The sequence below is a fragment of the Misgurnus anguillicaudatus genome, chromosome 19, assembly GCF_027580225.2.
Source record: "Misgurnus anguillicaudatus chromosome 19, ASM2758022v2, whole genome shotgun sequence".
Taxonomy (NCBI): domain Eukaryota; kingdom Metazoa; phylum Chordata; class Actinopteri; order Cypriniformes; family Cobitidae; genus Misgurnus; species Misgurnus anguillicaudatus.
Genome location: NC_073355.2, coordinates 15,439,923 through 15,455,830, shown reverse-complemented (window position 1 = coordinate 15,455,830; position 15,908 = coordinate 15,439,923). Strand labels below are relative to the sequence as shown.

Sequence of the window (15,908 nt, the reverse complement as noted above, 5' to 3'; positions counted from 1 at the left end):
CCAGAGGTCTTTGTGACCTCTGTGGTTATATATTCATGACAGTATGGACACTGCGTCAGTGATGGGGATGGAGGAAGTTCCTGAACATCCAGAATAACCTGTGGAGCTGAAATAAACATACAAATCAGGTACTTTCAGGACTCTAAATATGTATTTGGTTGCTTTTATTATTCTGACACTATACGCATCAAAATTAAAACATTATAGAAATTATTAAAGCATAAAACTCAATAACCTGGAAAGGATGGTGGATTCTCCACAACAACAGATGAAACAGTCGTGTCTGAAATTAAGGTGCGGAAAATTGTAATAACAGATTAACTAAGAAATTTTGGATCAATCAAATGTACAAGCTATATGTATAAAGGTCTATCTAGAAATTGTCCAAATAAATAAAATACCAAAAAAACATACCAATTAAAATATTAGGAGTTCCTGCCAGTCTGTCGTGCTCCATCTGCAGTTGAATCTTCCTCTCCGAGAGGACTTTAAGTTCTTCATCAATTTCTTGCATTTCTTCATTCTCCCTAAAATACTCTGTTGGTCACAAGCAGCATAAATCATTTAAAAAATGTATCCCACACTTAAAACAGTTATAATAGTGCATCTTTATTAACACAATACGAAATCACAATGTTCACAGTCATTAAAGGGATAGTTCACCTAAAAATTGTGTCATCATTTACTCACTCTCATGTTGTTACAAACCTGAATATTATTATTTGTTCTGATGAACACGAAGAAAGATATTTTGAGGACCAAACCATTTATGAGCCCCATTTACTTCCATAGTATTCTATGGGGTCCACGAACAGTTTGGTTACAAACATTTCTTAAAATATCTTCCTTTGTGTTCATCAGAACACAGAAAATTATACAGGTTTGTAACAACATGAGCGTGAGTAAATGATGAAAGATTTTTCGTTTTTAGGTGAACTTTCCCTTTAACAACGGTTTTAATACTTACGTTGCTCATTTTGGCCGTTGTTTCGCTTAAAATCTATCAGCAATCCCAAGACATTGCGTCTGTCGGTGAGGTGCTGTCTGCGCAAGGACAGCTTGTTCAGCTCTTCCGAGATCTTCAACAAGTTATCATCAGATTGTTCAGGCATGTTGAGAAGTCACAGTTCACTCGATCCCAGTTCTCTAAGAGCCCATGCCTTTCAGACCGATATTAACATCCATATAGAGTCTTATTTAAAACTGTACAATAGGATAACTTTTCTTGGTTTGAAAAATGTCAAGCTGTACAAATGTAAAAATTATATTAGAAAATGCACCATATCAATGATCAGAGGAATACATTTAGTTTAATTCTACACAAATAAAATCCATTGTTTAACTTTAAAAAAAAATTCTAGGTCACATAAAATGATATAAAGTAGTTACCTGTGCTTTCTGTAGTGCATTTAGCCTCACTGATCCTCTGTTCACAAACAGCAGTAGGCAAATAATAAGACTACTCATACTGTGTCATAATAATACTGAATGAGGAACATATTTACAGTATTTAAAGTAGGTGGTTACATTTTTTTATTTCAGTTAGCAGGGCATTAAAGGTGGGACAGTCTTGGTAAAGTCATGTGGGACCAAAATAATAAATAATTAAACTTTAAAAAAATAAAGTACCTCAGCAAGTGCTAATTTTATTATTTGACTAAAATAAAAATGTCCATTAAATTTCACAATTATACACCAGATTAGTGATTCAGACCCAGATGCAGTTTGTGGTGTTTATTTTTTTCGTTATATATTTGCATGCTTCGAAAATGTAACAGTATATGAAAACAAAATAAAAACAAAGGCCCTTACAAAAGAAAGGTACTTTGAATATTATATAAAGTATTTTAGGAACCGATGAATAAGTCCTAAGAATGATCCGGCTGTTTCTGTGAATGACTGCCTGGGAAATTTGACAGTCACTGAAAGTCCATGTCAAATGTGACCCATACACAGGAAATCGCACTTATCCATGTTTATTTCTTCCTCAGTTTCTTCAAGAACGTCACTTCGTCTCTGTTTCTGATCCCGTAACTACAAAATGTGAGAAACGGAAACAGTTTAAAAAACATCGGACATCTTAATGTATTCCTGCTTAAAAATGAAGAACTCAAATGCAAAAGCCGCTAAACAACACATTGGTCAAAAATGAGATGATGATATTGATCTAATGCTCTCTGTACTTATTATATGTGATCACAAAACCAGTCATAAGGGTCAGTTTTTTATGCATGGCTTGACAATATTTGGTTGACTATTTGAAAATCTGGAAAGTGAGATATCAAAAAATAAAAAATATTAAGAAAACCAAATAAAATCTTTAACAACACATGTTACTAATGATAAATACATTTTTTGATATACAGTACTGTGCAAAAGTCTTGGGCCACCATGCATGCCAGAATTAGATTTGTTGTTTTTGCAATGTTATAGTGATCATATATAATTGTTTCTCAGTCTCTTAAGAATACATCCAAAAAATACAGGAAATGTGTATATAGTATTAAAAACAGTATAAACATGTAAACTGATGTGTCAAGTTTTTATGGTAAACTCCCCTTCCACTTGAGCAATAGCGGGAAACTGCAGGAACTCTTAAATCTAAATCAAATTAAATCCTAATTTTAAAGAAATTTGTCTTTTTACTCAAGATGTGTTTAGTGCAAAGATAGGTCACACTAAACAAATACGATGCCTAAAGAAGACATTTAGTCCTGAACATTTAATTTTTTTGTACAGATTTCCTGTATTTTTTTCCTGATTCAAATCTTACTATCTGTAACTCACTCCTTAAGCTTCCTTTTGTCATCTTCCATCTTTTCTCCATTGAAAACCAGGTGAAATGTTCTCCATACATATCTCCTTGAAAAGAAAAGTGGATTGGTCACATGGATATATGAATGTATGAACATAAATGAAGCTTAGACACACGTCTTACCAGCTGATGTGCTTGACACCACCTTCTCGCTGTTGTTTGAGCTCCATAAATCTGGAAATGGCCTTCTTCAGATCCAACACCGTAGCAGACTGCACCACCACAATAGCTGAGGAAAAGAGCAATACAATAAATATTTCCTTTTTTTCATGCTCCATGACCAAATCCAGGTATAAATCTTATCGCAAGAAAAACTCACGCATGACTTCTCCATCAGCTTTACAGACTCGAACAGTCATGGCTTGACCATACTCCAGAGCCACTTGAGAGTTCACCTCCTCCAATGTGACCTATATATTATAGTTAAAATATAAAATATGCTTAGCTTTATAGGCACAATGTGTGATTATCCCTAAAATGTCTATATAAACAAATGATATATATGTATTGTACTTTGATGACACACCTGAATCGGTAGGTCACAGAGTAAAGGGTCCTGCACCATCAGGGCGAGCCCTTCCTCAAAGATGTCCAGAAATTCAGAGTGTGGCAACGCCTCCTCATCCTCTTCTTCTTCTTCTTGCTCCTCTGTTTTAATAACATCTAACGTTACCACAGATTTCTCCTCCAGTTCTGCTTTATCGACATCCATTATCTTTGGACATTCATCCATTCTCAGCTTTATATTCTGGACGTCCAAACTAATCGTTGTAAATCCATAAATCTGTTATAAATGACTTTTTATGTTACGTGTACATAACGTCCAGTTGAACACAAGACCACGATGTGCAAGTGAAAATATTGTCCGATAAAACCATAACACGAGCAGCTGGGTTGTGTTGCAGCATATTTTTACAACCACGCTGTCGGAACATTTTTGGTGACGGACCAATATTTAGTTCCGCGTGTAATATTGTACATCTGCCATTATCTATATAAATTCTTAACATGCACATATTAATTGGTTCACGTTTTACTATGACTATCACGTGTCAACATTAAACTTCTCACTATTATTAACGTTTATTCGCATTAATATTTCGTTTCATGCCGAGCCGAAAATAGTGTGACGCATTGCCCGTCATGTGTTTATCATCATAGCGAAAGCGCTCGAATAAGACATAAAGAAAACCAATATTATTATTCTGTATACAGTTTTTACACAGGCTCGAAAATGCTTATGTTTTGTCCAACTTGTGGCAATGTGCTAATCGTGGAAGAGGGTCAGAGATGCTACAGATTCGCGTGTAATACATGTCCATACGTACACAACGTCACGAGGAAGGTAATGCAAAGACCATCTCGATTTCGAGATAGACCGTGTAAATGAAAGTTTTATTGCTATAATTATTTTTAATATGTGTGTTAAATATATTTCAGGTGAATAACAGAAAGTATCCTAAACTGAAAGAAGTTGATGACGTTCTCGGAGGCTCCGCTGCGTGGGAAAACGTGGATTCAACAGCAGGTAAAGCAGTGTATACAAATGTCATGTCCTACTTGTGCGACTTCATTTTGATGGCTTATAATTACTTCTCTTTTAATGCATATGTTCACTTTATTCCTTGTAGAACCATGTCCAAAATGTGAGCACCCAAGGGCTTTTTTCATGCAGATACAAACTAGATCTGCAGATGAACCTATGACAACTTTCTACAAGTGCTGTAATCTGCAATGTGGGCATCGGTGGAGGGACTAAATCATATTTTGGATTATACACCCTAATAATACATATGTTTAAATATATAGGATATATAATATATAGGATTTCATATAAGGAGCTGGGAGCCAGGTATATCCAATTAGAAACCTTGGAAATCTTTGCACATACTTTTATCTTTAGTTTACTATTATCAGCTCATTCACTAATCAGTGTTCATTTATTTATGTCTGATAACTGCATTGTTTACAGACAGTATGCAGTCTTGGTGACTGAAAGATGTTTTGTGTATAAATAAAAAGATCACTCGTGAAGGTGTGGTTTGGCCATTTATTTTCTCAAATAATCATAATTCATTGTTTTGTTTTACATAGACATCTCGAGGCATCTATCTACAGGTGCTGCATTCCAGTAACACAAGCTTGACATTTACTCTTGTCTGGCACAGCATCAAGTCACCTCACGAAGCATGTAGAGCATATTACTGTAGATTAAAGGGAGACAGCCCGGATTGTGCACGTTAACCCCGTGAACATGCATACATAGTTACAAAAGATTGTTATTCAGTGATCAGATACTTGGATGTATGGAAAATACATATGAAATGTTATAGCTCACAGTTTGAAATGGTATGAATGAGGTAACTTTCAGTCAGATAAAGTGAAATTTCTTTGTAGTGGAATCCTTCAAAGCAGAACATGATACAAACTGTGATGCCATATTAAGATTAAGATTCAGTGTTACCTCAAAACACAAAGGGTTTATGCATATTTACAGAGAGAGGGAGAACTACATTTATTTCTTCATGGTTAATACTACAGGAAACATCTGATGGCCTTAATAGCTTTAGTCAGATTGTCCAATAGAAAGCAATTCACAATTAACATTCAGTAATGCAATATTCATATATATATATTTATATAGTGTCCGTGCACTGAGGATGTGTAATTTTTTGAATCGCAGTACCACATATTTTAGACCAGACAATAATTTATGTTTATAATTGGTATTTTGCAAACAGTTTCTCTGTCCCAAGTACTGATAGCCCCACTTAGTCATGTACTTTTTGGATAATGCACACATTTTTGTTCAATGCATTTCCCCATAGCTAGAATTAGTAGAAATGACAACAGTAAATGCAAAAAAAAAAAAAAAATGTAGAGACAATCATCTCTAAATCCCCGTTGCACACAGCATTACGTGAACAGTTAATCCGCTTTGAGTACTGAAGCTCAATGTAGCAAGCAGCAGAGCGTGACGTGTTGAGCTCAGAGCAATAAAGGGACATATAGTGCACTGTGAAAGATTACAGTGATGTCATGCATTGGCCTTTATCATGCTGGTGAAATCCAACAGTAAGAAACATTTCTAACCGGTACCAAAAATCTCTCCCTCTTTAGAGAAAACAACTTTACTGTGTTCAAGGAAATAAACCTGCTCATCACGTTCCTGACCAAAATTAACACTACATAAAGATGCTTCGATTATTTACACATCGTCATTATTACTGTATATATCAGTCAAACTTATTCTACTTCATTTACCACTGTAGCTTACATAAAACAGCTTTGATTCAGTTTGAATTTAAATGTGTATGGGTCACATACAGTATATGACCCTTAAATGGCATTAATACTCAAAGTGCACTAGTGAACTCTATTTAAATATCCTATTACTACAAGGAGATTGAGATGTACACACATGTCCCTTAGTAACATAAATAACACAGATGTATAATAATGCATGTTACACTGATAAGCACATCAAATGGAGAGGGAAGACAAATACAGACAAACAAAAGTTATGGGAAAATCCCGATTACATTTGCATAAGATAAGAGAACTTACATAAGAAACTTATTTTTACACATAAAGACAATCACATTAAATAATAATTATTATTATGACTAGTAATATGTTAAAGAATAAAATTACAGTTCATACAACTACAATTAAACAACACTGACCTGAAGTGAACATCGGTTTTGCTACACGTATGAGCTTTACAAATTTACCACTTCACATAATCTCTGAACTTAAACGCTTCGTCGCTAAAATTAAATTAATGTCACAGTTTTGCATATAAACATCATGCCTTCCTTCAATGCCTGCTAGACAGCACATTATAGTTTCTGTACATTACGTGTAGGATGTATATAAAGTGGAAGCGACTAAAACGTGGGTTCGAACATATTGAACAGAGGGAAAAGAAAGTGAGTCGTCAACACCCACCAGACTGAGGTCACAGCACGATTGTTTTCAGCATATAACTGTTAGCATATGCGCTTGTATGTGTAAATATAACCCTTGCAGTTTGGGCAGGTATGCGTCACATCCTTCAGGTCATCGAGCATACAGGGGATCAAGCAACAGCCGAAATCACAACTGCAAGGAAAACATTCGAATTGCGTCACCACAAGCACAGTACTAAACTGTAAACTGACTGGTTTCTTTTTGACTTCACTTCTAAACTGGTCGTAATAATGGGTATAACACCCTTGTGACATTGCATCACCTTCAATTTACAAAATGTCACATTGGCTATGTATCAAATCATACTGTTCAAACTTACCCGACAAAGAAGCAGAACAAACAAAAAAAGGTGTTCATGAGGCCGATGTCATGGCTGATGCGGGTGACGATGGGCTGCTGGCAGTGTGGACAAATGGTAGGCACTGGAGTTGTCTGAAACATCTCCCCCTGCACAATGGTCACGGTGGTGCCTGCACCAGAAGGGCTGAAGACCGTGGCCGTGTGACTCGGCGCAAAGTTACTGGGCCCTGGACCGTAGTGCTCTGGCATCATATGAGGAAAATGCCCAGGGGGAGGGTTGTAACCACCTGTGTGAGTATGATACACATAAAAGGCTTTTAATAAAGGATCTATTATAGCACATGTACTTTTTAATAACACTCAGAGATTATATGCACAGGATACGTTTGGCAGGCAGACCCACCAGGGGACATAGGCATAGGTACTGCCATAGGCTTAGGCATTCCACTCTCACCAGGGACGTGCGGTGGAACAAAGCCAGGCTGTATGGCTTCATATGGTGGAGGTCCATAGTCTGGAGGCAGGGAGTGACTCTGTGGAGGTGCTGTCACTACTGGAGCACTGGCTGCTGGTGAAATACAGTTTAATTTCAAATAAAAGAAAGCCACCAGTCAGAATGCTTTTATTTAATACATTCTATGATATTATGATACAATATGTTAGGTATATTAAAAATTAGTTCGTAATTACAAGATTTTAACGTGTAAAAAACGTTCACTTCCTTGTAGAGCTCATAATTGCGGCTTTTCTTAAAATGATGACTTGAACCGTTGGACTACTGTAATTTTACGCTGAACCATTTCCAGCATGTTATTATTGTTACCTGGCTGATGCGCTTTCTGTGTTATGCAATATTTAGCAGAAGCATTCCAATCTAATTGAATGTATTTATGTATTTTACAGCTGCCTACAATACTCTTTCACGCTGATTCATTTTGCCATTGTTACTATTGCTATAGAAATGCTCAATTCCCAGTCTGAGGGTGTGAACAGCTTCGAGTAGAGCACCATGTGTTGTCATCTTGAAATAAAAGTAATTACTTAATGCTAAATTTAGAAAATTTTACTTAGCAAAAGTTAAAATGAAAACTTAACTCTTTCCCTGCCAGCTTTTTTTAAAGTTGCCAGCCAGCGGCAGCATTTTTTATGATTTTCACAAAGTTTAATGCCTTCCAGAAAATGCTTGTCTTTAAAGGGACACTCCACTTTTTTTTTGAAAATATTCTCATTTTCCAGCTCCCCTAGAGTTAAAGGAATAGTCTACTCATTTTCAATATTAAAATATGTTATTACCTTAACTAAGAATTGTTGATACATCCCTCTATCATCTGTGTGCGTGCACGTAAGTGCTGGAGCGCGCTGCGACACTTCAATAGCATTTAGCTTAGGCCCATTCAATCAATGGCACCATTCAGAGATAAAGCCAAAAGTGACCAAACACATCAACGTTCCTCCTATTCAAGACGAGTAGCCACACGAGCAAGTTTGGTGGCACAAAACAAAACCCAGCGCTCCTCCAAGCGGATTCAAAAGAGGAACTATATTTTATGGCGTAATAGCACTTTTGGGAGCACTTCGACTCACCTGAAAAGTCCGCTCCCCTTCTCACTCTCATAATGCGCCGAGTCGAAGCACTCACAAAACTGCCACTACGCCATAAAATACAGTTCCTCCTCCAAATCCGCCCAGAAAAGCGCTACGTTTTATTTTGTACCACCAAACTTGCTCGTATAACTACTCGTTACTCGTTATAGTTTGTACATTTAGGAATTCTGTAGAAATATGGTGGCAAGAAATGGCGCCTTCCATGTAAGGGGCCACATGCTGTATGAAAATGACTCATTCTAAGGTAATAAAAACAAACACAGTATTTATGTACATTATACTGCATTTCTGTCAAGAGATCCATCTAAAAGTTACACAAGGCACATTTAACAAGATTTTGAGAATTCTTTCTCATTTTAAGTATAGATGCACTATTTCGGCCAATCTGTATTACGGACACAATTGCTGTCATGGTGGACACATCGAGAAGCCTTGATGGCATCTTCTTTTTGTCTCATCTCAGTATATAGCCTAATAAAGCGCTGTTTATAAGCCTTCTTTGTTTACAGTATAACGCTGGTAGTGAATGTATAAGCACCATGTACTGTCTGAGAGGGAATCCGCACAATCTTATTATAATATACAGAATATTTAAATCTAATTTAATACTAAAACAACTTCTGATGTCACAGGTAAGCTGCATGTTTGATCATTATACTTCAGATGAAGTTGTTGCCTCTATATTCAATTAGCTACAGAATTTTAGTCTGTTAAGCCGGTTAACAAGCAAATAAACATCTTGTTAATGTACAGTTTCACTCTTTCTTGTCTGATGCTTAAACAAACAAAAAGAGCATTCAGTATCAGAATCGGCCCATTTGCTTACATAATAGTCTGGTAACAACACTGGCATGTTTTGAGTGCCTTTCTATTGGTGCAACTTAAAGAAACATGCAGTGCTTTCCTAAAATAAAGGCTTTTTTCTTGTTTCATCAAATCTCTAAAAAAAGGTTGTGGGAAATGTGCTTCAATTCATGTCTCCATGGTTTCTTCCAACAACATTTTGTAATTCTGCAACAATGATTGTGCAGACTCTGGCTTTCTTCAAAGCATTGTAAATATCTAACCCTGCCTGTGAAAACCCATTTTAAGTCATGAAATCATAAAATACATTGTAAAGCACATTCTGTAAAATGTAACCTTCATAGTGTAACAATCAAAGTGAAATCAAACTTTGATGGTCCTAATCTCATTATTAGATTATGAGACTTTATCTTAGATTTCGCAGACTCATATTTACTTATTTCTTTAGTGTTTGTGTGGAAAGCATATAAAAAAGAAAGTTTAAGTAAAATAACTCTGAAAGTTCAAACAGATGAGAAAAATATCTAGTAGGAATTTACCAGAAACTGGAGGTTGCCCATTTTTCTCCTCAAGAAGAGGGGCATTGGGGCCCCCTGGGTAAGGAGGAGGGGGGTCATTGGACATGTTGGTTCCCAGGAAGGGGGCCAAAGAAGGAAGCGTCGCTCACACAGCCTGTTTCTAAAGCAAACACAAACATGATTTATAAATCAGTACCCATCATCCAGTTGTAACCTGAGCTTCATCTCATACTACCTGTGCTGAAGGGCCATTCAAATAAAACACATTTAATTATTTCTGAGCAGATGCTCAATGTGTCTCAACATTCTCCTGTAATAAAGAGCATATCCACTTTTCTTTGGACTTTAAAGGAACATGCCGACATTTTGGGAATTTAGCTTATTCACCGTATTCCCCCAGAGTTAGTTAAGTCCATATATACCTTTTTGATCTCCGTGCGTGCCATAACTCTGTCTGACACACCCACCGCTAGCCCAGCTCAGCACAAAGGCCGAAAGCAAACGGCTCCAGCCAGCACACTGCTCCAAACAAGCGACAAAATAACGACAACATTTTCCTATTTATATGTTGTGATTTGTATAGTCACAACGTGTACAAATAACAATGTCATATGAGACACAGCCATCTTTGATAGGAAAATGTTGGTGTCACTTTGTCACTTATAAGGAGCAGCACGCCAGCTGGAGCAATCCACATCCAGTCCCTGCGCCAAGCTAGGCCAGCGTTGGGTGCATACAGAGATGAAAATGCTATGTATGGACTTATCTCTTTGGGAATTTAGCTTGTTCCCCGCATCGGCATTTTCCTTTAAACCTAAATTGTCGGTAGGGAAAACCACATGGCTCTTAGTTACAGAACATAAATAAGTCAGAACATACTACGTAATACATACACGCACCTAAAGAATTATTAGGAACACCTGTTCAATTTCTTATTAATGCAATTATCTAATCAACCAATCACATGGCAGTTGCTTTAATGCATTTAGGGGTGTGATCCTGGCCAAGACAATCTCCTGAACTCCAAACTGAATGTCAGAATGGGAAAGAAAAGTGATTTAAGCAATTTTAAGCGTGGCATGGTTGTTGGTGCCAGACGGGCCGGTCTGAGTATTTCACAATCTGCTCAGTTTACAAAGAATTCTGTGAAAAGGGAAAAACATCCAGTATGTGGCAGCCCTGTGGGCGAAAAAGGCCTTGTTGATGCTAGAGATCAGAGGAGAATGGGCCGACTGATTCAAGCTGATAGAAGAGCAACTTTGACTGAAATAACCACTCGTTACAACCAAGGTATGCGGCAAAGCATTTGTGAAGCTACAACACGCACAACCTTGAGGCGGATGGGCTACAACAGCAGAAGACCCCACCGGGTACTAAGGGTGTCACGATTTCGATTTTAAATCGAAATCGATCGACATTAAGTCATAACCTCGAACTTCGAATTAAAAAATGGGATCGTCGATGCTGCCACGCCCCCATTTCACGTCCGGTCGGCTTGCCAAGCGGGGGAAAATAAACTCTCAGAAGTGTCTTTAAAAACATCCATCCAGCGGAACGCGATTTATATTTTAAACACGAGGGATGTATTGCTTCAACTCCTTGAAATGCATATCATAAACAGGATTACTACCTAGTGATCTGCCTTCGGAGTTCGGACAGAGCGCAGCTCTCTGCACGTGCACGAGAGAGCTGCCAAGATGCAGCGGGTTATATTTTAAACAGAAGGTATAGTTTGCCTCAGCTCGCATGAAACGCGTGAAACTGAACAAATACGTAAGGATTATTACTTTAGATTATGTTTAGACTTTGGACAGATGCGAGAGCGCGTGCACCTGAGACAGAGAGAAGCGCAGCTGCTTATGACGCACCGGTTTTATTTCAGATAATAGGAGTCCAAGACGCGCACATTATGTCTATCTGCGTGCAAGAAGGAATTCTCTCTCTACAAGCTCTCTCGCGTAAAGTAAAGCCCACAAACCCCCATGCGAGGAAAAGCACGCAATGTGCATGTTAATGTGAAACTATAATAATTATAATAATAATAATAAAGGCATATAATTTTTTGTCTTAAAAAATTCTTTTAAAAATCGAGAATCGAATTGAATCGTGACATCAGAATCGAAAATGTAATCGAATCGAGGATTTGGAGAATCGTGACACCCCTACCGGGTACCACTCATCTCCAATACAAATAGGAAAAAGAGGCTACAATTTGCAGAGTTCACTAAAAATTGGACAGTTGAAGACTGTTCGGATGAGTCTCGATTTCTGTTGAGACATTCAGATGGTAGAGTCAGAATTTGGTGTAAACAGAATGAGAACATGGATCCATCATGCCTTGTTACCACTGTGCAGGCTGGTGGTGGTGGTGGTGTAATGATGTGGGGGATGTTTACTTGGCACACTTTAGGCCCCTTAGTGCCAATTGGGCATCGTTTAAATGCCACCGCTTACCTGAGCATTGTTTCTGACCATGTCCATCCCTTAATGACCACCATGTACCCATCCTCTGATGGCTACTTCCAGCAGGATAATGCACCATGTCACAAAGCTCGAATCACTTTAAACTGGTTTCTTGAACATGACAATGAGTTCACTGTACTAAAATGGCCCCCACAGTCACCAGATCTCAACCCAATAGAGCATCTTTGGGATGTGGTGGAACGGGAGCTAAGTGACCTGAATGTGCATCCCACAAATCTCCATCAACTGAAAGATGCTATCCTATCAATATGGGCCAACATTTCTAAAGAATGCTTTCAGCACCTTGTTGAATCAATGCCACATAGAATTAATGCAGTTCTAAAGGCGAAAGGGGGTCAAACACAGTATTAGTATGGTGTTTAATCCTTTAGGTGAGTGTATGTATAATGCATAATCCTTGTGACATAGGCTGTCAAGCTGCCTAAGAAATAAAACTAAGAAATATAAACAAATATTAGACTAAACAATAGCATAAACCTCCACAATAAAGACCAATGTTTCATAAAGAAACAACAAACTTGTGAGTTTTAGTATCTCGAGTTTTCAAGTAGACAGGTTTTGACATTAAGAAAAATACCAATATTTACCATAATAACAAAGCCACCCCTACTGACAAATCCAGCTAATACCAGCATAAGCTGGTAGCTGGTTCTAGCTGGTTTAAGGTGGCAGTAGCTGGTTTAAGATGGTCCTCCCAGTGTGGCAAAGCTGGTCAAGCTGATGAGTCAGCTGGTCTTCCAGCCTGACCAGCTAAGTCCAGATAGACCAGCTTAAAAAGTGACTAAAACAAAGCTAGATCCGCTTGCTACACCTGCAAAACCAAAAAAAACCAAGCTCACGCTGGTCTTAGCTGGATTTTTCGGTAGGGATGGCACAGCTTTCTTGGAAACTGAAAAAAGTGGGTCAAGCCTAACCAGATATCATGCATTGTTTGTTATTGTTAAAAATGTGTCCTTTCACTGAAAAGAAAAGGGAAAATAAATGCAAATGGGGAAAGAGGAAAATGCCGAAGCTCATTTGGAAGTCAAATAAACGTGTCTGAGAAGTCTATGACTTTATCTGCCCATAATACACTTTAATAATCCCATAATATGATCAAATAACTGCACAAATGCAGTTAGGTAAACACACCACCACAAATATTACCTACACATGCAAACATTCACCTTTAGCTAGCCAACTATTTTTATTATATATGTATAATGGCATGGTTCACTGAGGTGTGACCCTTACACGGCTTAGATAAGCAGGTGATGTGTCACCAACATGATTGAGACAACTAGTTACATGTCAACTTGCATTGCAAATGTTATTTACCTAGAATAACTCTCAGTAGCCAATGAGGATAAAGCAAGAAATGCAAATTTAAAGGCATTTGACTACTACTAAATTTAGAGTATGTATATATTGTGTGTGTGCTTTCTGTCTTTTAGTTTATGTAGTCAGGGTAACGACTAAGTGGATTTAAGTGCACGGACTCTATTACTGCAAAGATTGGAAGCTACAATGCATCAGTTGTTGTTGTTGTCCACGTATCTCTATAAGATTGGCGAGTCATTATTGGGGCGTTTAAGGCGTGTGTTCTAGTCTTTTCTAGAGTGTTGTGGATGTGGATTATCCATCCTGAGTTTCATCCCAACCAGCACTGATTACATAACTTATCTAACTTTAATTTTTCCAATATCGCTTCATTTGTGTTTATCATAGCATTGGTATAAGAAGTCATTTAAATGGACATTTGTGTCATGGCCTCATCATCACACAGAGATGACATCAGAAAAGCAGACAATTAACTAGTACTTAGGCTAAACTTCTAAAAATACTCCAAGTTCTTCACACTAGATCCCAAATATAGCACACAAGTGTGGTGACCATATCGCTTTCATGTCGTCTTCATTCATCCCAGTAAAACCAACAACGAGCTTCATTAGCTAACAGCTCACTGCCGTTGACGCACATTAGCATAACAAAACTGAAGTATGGTGAAATTAAAGCTGTCTTCTTAAAATCGTACACGGGTTAAAACACGTAAAGACTGATAAATATGCGTAGCGATTAACATGATCCGACGATCTTACTTGTCAATGATGCGAATACCGTTACAGGCCCAAAGCAAAACACTTGCTCCAGTAATGCTACCATGACAACGCTCTCAATCGCATAATAATAGCGCGCGCAACGTTCCGTTACCTTTTGGATCCTTATGTTAATGAAACGAAGAACTTTCCAGGGTTTTTTGGATCATACGTTAACGTCCGTGTCCACACTTTTCCAATAACATCCGCTGCTGGGTGGGATTTGAGGTAAACATGGAAGAAAGGAGGCGGATAAGATCCATGTGGAATTCCTACTATGGCTAAGGATAAGCTCATGAATATTAATTTGGTAACGTAATTTGACGTTCCAGAAAACGTCAGCAGTACGTAATAAACATTCATGCGCCACGGTTTGCCGCAAATTTGTAGGTGTGCTCCGTTATCTTCTTTTAATGTCCCAATTTATTTGTGTTGTATAAATGCGTATATGATGCAGAAATTATGTTTTTTAAAACTGCAATCCATAAAGTTTTTTGGTAAAAAAAATCAGTTATTCATCAAGTAAACAATCAGTGTTCAATACTGTCTCATTACTTTACCACGATTCACAAAGGTATGCTTATAATTATCATTAATAAAATGAGCTGTTAGTTTTTTTTACTTCTTGTAGATTTGAGTATGTAATATAACATGCAATTCTTCAAAATAGAGAGGCAAAAGTTACACATTGCAGCTTTAACAATTTGTTAACAAACATTTTAAATAAAAAAAAATTCAATTTTATTTTGCATTTCGTTACATTATTTTTTTGTATTATTTCCATTTAAACTACAGGAGAAAGTGGGTCTCAATTTCACTGTAACTTTAGACTATTAAAAATTGATATGTGTGTGTGTGCAGTGTTTAATTTCGCTAATGTGCTACTGAGACGATAACAGTTAATGATTCAAGGACTTCATCACTATTCACCAGTCAGTCTAGGGCATGCAGTAAATGTGTTTTTTATCAGGATTTATAAAATGTATAAAAATTATTTCTGAATGATAGAGGATTAAGAATAAGCTAAAATAAGAAAAAAAATCAAAATAACTACAACAACATTATAATATTTCGAAATTAAAAGTATTGCGAATAAATAAATATCGAGATTAAAGTTGTGATATTTAAATAGCCTAAGGTCAAAATTAATTTACAAAAATAAAGTCATAGCAATAAGAGAGCAAAGTCGTAATATTTTTACAATAAAGTCAACATTACACAAGTTGTGATATTTTGAGAATAAAGTAAAAATTATGAAAATAAGGTAGCAATATAGCAGAGATGTCTAATCCTCTATACTTCCACAGTCTTCCAAAGAATATGGAGTGTCCATCT

The 15,908-nt window shown here is 37.1% G+C and overlaps 3 protein-coding genes across 7 annotated transcripts; 1 reads left to right on the top strand and 2 right to left on the bottom strand.

Moving 5' to 3' along the window:
• Positions 1-1,719: 1,719 nt before the first annotated feature.
• snrnp25 (small nuclear ribonucleoprotein 25) lies at positions 1,720-3,763 on the bottom strand. The gene is made up of 5 exons (XM_055189529.2): positions 3,342-3,763; positions 3,135-3,225; positions 2,939-3,044; positions 2,788-2,862; positions 1,720-2,034 (listed from the first exon to the last, which is right to left on the bottom strand). The coding sequence occupies exons 1-5, from the start codon at positions 3,546-3,548 to the stop codon at positions 1,977-1,979; spliced, it is 537 nt and encodes a 178-aa protein (XP_055045504.2). The 5' UTR covers positions 3,549-3,763; the 3' UTR covers positions 1,720-1,976.
• A 98-nt stretch (positions 3,764-3,861) lies between these two features.
• Positions 3,862-4,849, top strand: polr3k (polymerase (RNA) III (DNA directed) polypeptide K). Its single transcript, XM_055189534.2, has 3 exons — positions 3,862-4,160; positions 4,256-4,343; positions 4,447-4,849. The coding sequence occupies exons 1-3, from the start codon at positions 4,050-4,052 to the stop codon at positions 4,572-4,574; spliced, it is 327 nt and encodes a 108-aa protein (XP_055045509.1). The 5' UTR covers positions 3,862-4,049; the 3' UTR covers positions 4,575-4,849.
• Positions 4,850-5,243: 394 nt separating this feature from the next.
• Positions 5,244-14,861, bottom strand: cdip1 (cell death-inducing p53 target 1). 5 transcript variants are annotated; one of them, XM_055189526.2, is made up of 5 exons: positions 14,689-14,861; positions 10,036-10,174; positions 7,542-7,652; positions 7,107-7,374; positions 5,244-6,919 (listed from the first exon to the last, which is right to left on the bottom strand). In XM_055189526.2, the coding sequence occupies exons 2-5, from the start codon at positions 10,118-10,120 to the stop codon at positions 6,808-6,810; spliced, it is 576 nt and encodes a 191-aa protein (XP_055045501.2). In that variant the 5' UTR covers positions 10,121-10,174; positions 14,689-14,861; the 3' UTR covers positions 5,244-6,807. The 5 variants fall into 5 exon arrangements, with proteins under 5 accessions (XP_055045501.2, XP_055045485.2, XP_055045476.2 ...); XM_055189510.2 differs by having other exon boundaries at positions 7,491-7,652; positions 14,689-14,860; XM_055189501.2 differs by having other exon boundaries at positions 7,491-7,655; positions 14,577-14,859.
• Between the last annotated feature and the right edge of the window lie 1,047 nt (positions 14,862-15,908).